The 5,000-nt window shown below is 36.8% G+C and overlaps 1 protein-coding gene across 3 annotated transcripts in view; it reads left to right on the top strand.

Annotated features, from left to right (window-relative positions):
- Positions 1-4,372, top strand: part of LOC125032766 — a 15,903-nt gene extending 11,531 nt beyond the window's left edge. For all 3 annotated transcript variants that reach the window (XM_047624100.1, XM_047624099.1, XM_047624101.1), the window contains 5 exons: positions 1-17; positions 356-574; positions 1,233-1,472; positions 2,714-2,808; positions 3,090-4,372. The exon at positions 1-17 is cut by the window's left edge and continues 134 nt beyond it. In XM_047624100.1, coding sequence (XP_047480056.1) covers positions 1-17; positions 356-574; positions 1,233-1,472; positions 2,714-2,808; positions 3,090-3,684 — 1,166 coding nt within the window. In that variant the 3' untranslated portion in view covers positions 3,685-4,372. The remainder of the gene's footprint in view (positions 18-355; positions 575-1,232; positions 1,473-2,713; positions 2,809-3,089) is intronic.
- The last annotated feature ends 628 nt before the right edge of the window (positions 4,373-5,000 follow it).

Raw genomic sequence — 5,000 nt, 5'->3', positions numbered from 1 at the left:
CCGATGAAATCCACAGGGTACGTAAAATTTATTTTTGTTGTCTTTGCACCTTGGTAAGTTGTAAAGGATGAATCTGGCTAAAATTATTTAACTCTTCTTCCTTAACCGTAAGCCCTTCTTGCCTTCATCCTTGTTTTGTTGTTTTTTTCTCCTATTCCTTTTCACTTTTCTCTTTGTATGTTCCTATTCTTTCTTTTATTATTTAGCTCTTCCTCCCTCTTCCTCTTCCACTTTCACCTCCACCTTTACATCATCATCATCAATCATCGTCATCTTCTTCTTCTTCTCCTTCTTTACCCTCTCATGATAAATAAATGGGAATTGATCATACAAATTATCACCTCTGCACTTGCAGACCCGTCAGTCACAACTTGACCTGGGTATTCGTGGTGTTGGAGTTGGTGCTGAATCTCCTCTACCTCCATTGCAAGCTATTGATGGAGGTGTGCCTTTAGCAGCTCATCCATTGCATTATGCAGAGTCTAGCCCAGAGGCTGCAGCTGACACAAATGAAGAATATAAAGCTTTACCTGGAAAATTAGGACCAGCTGCTGCTCCTATGTCCAAGGCTCAGGTAAGAAAACACTTCCTGATAATATATTTTAAAGGTGTTTAAAGTTTTTTTTTACCAGTTGATGTTAAATGGTGCCTTACCAAAAGGCTGCTTTAAGTGTATGTACAGAAATTTAGTGGTTTAGTTCTGTATACAACTTTCAAAGAAATTCCCAAACTTTTATCAAATAGGCAGGAAAGAGAGAGGTGGAAAGTGATATAAAGTAAAAAGGAGGGGAAAACCAGATAATAGAGATTATAAAGATGAGTACAATTTCTATATTGAATAGCAAGTGTATGGTGTCCTCTTCATGGCATAAAATAAGAGTGATTAGAGAGCTAATTCGAAAGATACTTGAATATGACAGATATTTAAAACAGTAATTCATTGGGAAAATATAACAGATAAAAGACAGATAGATTGATTTTTATTAATGCAAAATGTTTTTATGTATGGCAAAGTTTCATCAGCTATGGATAATACTGAATGACAATAACTGTTGCACTTGAGTAAGGACATATGTATAGAAAGACATTAGTGGGATAGCAAAAATCAATACTCACACATATATGTCAGAGGCCATTCTTCTCATAGATGCACTTTTTATCCACAAACAAGTTTTATTATAACTTAATACAATATAAATGATTTTTTAACATTCTGTCTCCTGACTCTACAGAAAATGACAACAGCAACCACAGCCATACCTCATATTGTACCAGCTGTGACTTCTTTATGTAGCACTACAGCTGCCACCTCTACCTGTTCATCTCCTGTACATACCTGTGCCAGTCAGGCTTCTCAGGACCCCAGTGTTTTAGGGTCAGGTGTACCAGGAAGCTTGGTTGTGGAAGCAGGGGAAGTTGTGGTTGAAGAGGTAGATGGGGCAGCCACTTGTACAGATCTTACTGGATGGCAGGTCAGTGCATTTAAAAGCAATAAGCATGTGAAAAGATGATCTTGAACAGCCAAATTGTTATTATATGAAACTTTGTGATGGATATATACTTACTTTGGAAGAAGATGTACATAATGTAAATTGAATTCTATTTGCTCATTAGATTTTTTTTTGTATATATAGTTGTTATAGACAGAATATTGATGTAAAGTGGTTTTTCTACACAGCTCATAAAACAGTAGCTTGAACATCACTGGCTTATAAGTGAGATGAGATAAATACAAAACTCAACAGATAGCAGTAGCAAAAATTAAAAGGGCTGATGTATGCTATACATTTAAAAACTAAAATCTTGGTACTACCATTACTTGGGAAAACATTTTTTACAATTAGGGATCTGTTGTTATATTAACATTTTTGAATTTGTTTGTTGAGTGACCCTTCTCCCAATAAGCACCCAGTTGTACGTCCCAGAAAAATGCCTTCTTAAACCATCAAGAAATAATGTATGCTTGCTGTTTCTGGTTTGTATGTACCTTATACATTGCCTTTAAACCCTAAACATCTGCTGTAGTAATATAATGAGACTAAGAGAAGTATAAAATCATTAATAGTACTACTACTTTTGTTGTTGTTATTGCTGTTATTGTTGTTGTCATTATCATTATTATACTATTATTGTTATTTCTTCTAAAATCATTGTTATTTTCCAGGGTCAGTACAAGTCTTGATATTCAAACATATATTGCAAGGTTTCAGTATGGGTGCCCTTAGCAGATCTATTGATATCGAATTCTACACTATACAAGTTTTAGTATGATTGTTATTGGTAGATATAGGGGAGGCAGGGAGTAACTATCCCCTTAAGTTGTACCCCCCCCCCCCCCACATCTTAATTCTCTAAGAGGAAAATTCTAAATGCTTGCAAACCTAAGTCTAACCAAGTCAGCCACTGAACCCCTCCCAAATTTACCTCCAATTTCTGAAAATACATGTGAAAATGCTCTATGCATATTCTCCTAATCTAAAGAGCAGTTCTTCATAATTAATTTGCCCACAATACAGTACCTCCTAATTTAAGCATCCTTCCTTTTTTAGATGGCTATATCTGCCACTGGTGCACATCTGTGAGCCAGGTTGTAGTGGTAGCAAAATTTCCATAATTGGAAATTAAGGCATACATATCAATGTAGAAATATTAACCATGTTTTATGAAGTATTTTAAGTAGTTGCATGTAGTAACATCAGATTGTTTGGCACAGGTAATTGGCTTAGGCAGCCCAGCCCTCTCCCCTGCCCAGTATCTTACTGTAGAAGACCGGGACTCCATCATCTCAGACACAGAAAGTCTCGCCAGGTGTGTAGTCTTTTTGATTTTGTCGTTAGTACTTGATGTCTGTAATACAGCTTTTAGGTGCACTATGATCACATCTTGTAATTATTTATAGTTATATATTTTTAAGAACAGATTGATAAGTAAAACTATTTGATGGTTTTTGTTGTATTTAAGGACTGGTACAGTGTTAACAAGATGAACAAAAAGAATGGAATTCTTCAAGAAGTTCAGTCTAGTTATTTCATGTCATCCATCTTTGTAATATTAAGGGCAAATATTTTCCATGGCCATTTTATTTCCAGCATTGAAATGCTAAGTGATGAAGCCATCGCAGGATTGATGCTAGATGAAGAATTAGCAGAGGCATCAAACTCAATGTGCACCCCAATGAACACTCCAGTAGTCGAAGGAAATCTTCCAGCTTCCTCATCCATCCACACATGGCCTTCCCTACTACAGAATTTTGTCAGCCCATCACAGCAGCCTTCCGAACCAGGTGCAACTACATCCCAAACTGCTGAATCTCAAGAGGAGGACACAAGTAACTGTGCTTCAGTTAGTCAGTCTATGAAGGGCCTTACTTTGGAGTCATCCTTGCAGTCAGGTGTCAGACAGATCAGGCCCCCTCATTCTTTGGATATTCATCGCCAGTCATCTTCTGACAATTCTTCCCCTGAGGACCTAACACCTGGTTATGCGCCTTTGCGAGATACTCCTTATTCTCCAGAGGATTTTCCTCCCCTGAGTCATGAATATAGTACCCAGCCATCAGAAGGAACATCATCACCTCCTAGCACTTCCACAAGTGATGAAGGCAGAGAGGAACCTCACCAGAGCTCTTGGGTGATGGAAAATGCCCCTTTGGACCAGGAAAGTGTCCAGTTGATTGAGAAATAATTGATGCCAAAGGAAATGAATGCTTTGTCATTTCCCCCTGAAATATCTTATTCAGTATTGCATGGGAAAAGTCAAGCAAGTGTGTATTGTCTGGTGCTTTTTTCCCATCATATTGACTAGTCAGGTATATTTACCCTTTAATCTTAAATACTTATTCTCCAAGGTTTCTTTTTTGTGAATATAATTTATGATTATATTATTCTGTAACAGAATTGCTTGTTAGCTATGCGTCCAAACATATTAGGGACTTAATGTACTGTTGTGACAGCATATCATGTTCAGAGAGGTAGCTAAGATTAAAGTATTGTTACTAGTTTATAATGAATAAAGCAAATGGAGTAATGATTTCGGCTTCAGTAATTAGTCTCAAAGAAAATATTCCATTACAGTAACTAGATGAAAAAAAGGCTGAAATATTTTGATTAATGTTGTAGTTCATTTCCAGAAGTTGTAGAAACTTTTAAGCTTATTATTTCTGACATTTTCCTGTTTATCAATTAAGATATTGCATATTTGGTTGCACCGCTGATGTCTACAGGAATTACAGGAATTCCGTTTTACAATGATTTTGTTCAACTCATTGAGTTTCGGAATATTTTCTTTGAGGTTTGTTAAGGATAGGCAAGATATTTTATTTTGCAGTTTGTTTTGTTATATGGGAATTAAAAATTTTACGCTTTCTATTCCAGTAGATGTTTTAGTTCATTCCTTTAAAAGCCTTTGAAATGCACTGCTAGTTATACTGAAAGCATTAGCTGGAGTTACACTAAGGGCCTGTCCACACAGGCAGCCACAAGTAAAGATGACAGGTAGGCAAACTACTTGGTAAGCAAGTAATTTCTCAATTGATTTCTCACCTATAATGTCCTCTTAACAGTTACCCACCATTGTGTCCCTAATCATTCCTGCTTGTGTGGACAAGCCTTCAGGTAAGTATTACCTGTAAGTAGGAGCCTGAAAATAATGCTTTTAAAACATCAAATTTATGCATATCCTTTGGTTGGAGGTCTACCATTTCAAGTCTTATGACTAAAGTAGTTAAATACTTTTCTAATAGTTTGGTGACAGTAAACATCTGCACTTACGAAGCTATTAAACAGCTAGAATTGTTATTGCTTTTGGTAATATGTAGCAAATGTGCTTTTGTACACATACTGTAGTACCAGAGGATATCACAAAGGTCTTCAAACCCTGTCACTGGGCATCCCATGGCAAGGTTTTTGTCCTGGTCTTCCCTATCCCATGGCAAACGTTTCCCTACCCCAACTGTTGTGGGCCAACTTGAGATGAACAGGAAAAAGAGTGGCAGAGGTGTC

This window comes from Penaeus chinensis, chromosome 15 (assembly GCF_019202785.1).
Source record: "Penaeus chinensis breed Huanghai No. 1 chromosome 15, ASM1920278v2, whole genome shotgun sequence".
NCBI classification, from domain to species: domain Eukaryota; kingdom Metazoa; phylum Arthropoda; class Malacostraca; order Decapoda; family Penaeidae; genus Penaeus; species Penaeus chinensis.
Note: the sequence above shows the minus strand (reverse complement) of the source record. Positions and strands in the feature narration are given on the sequence as shown.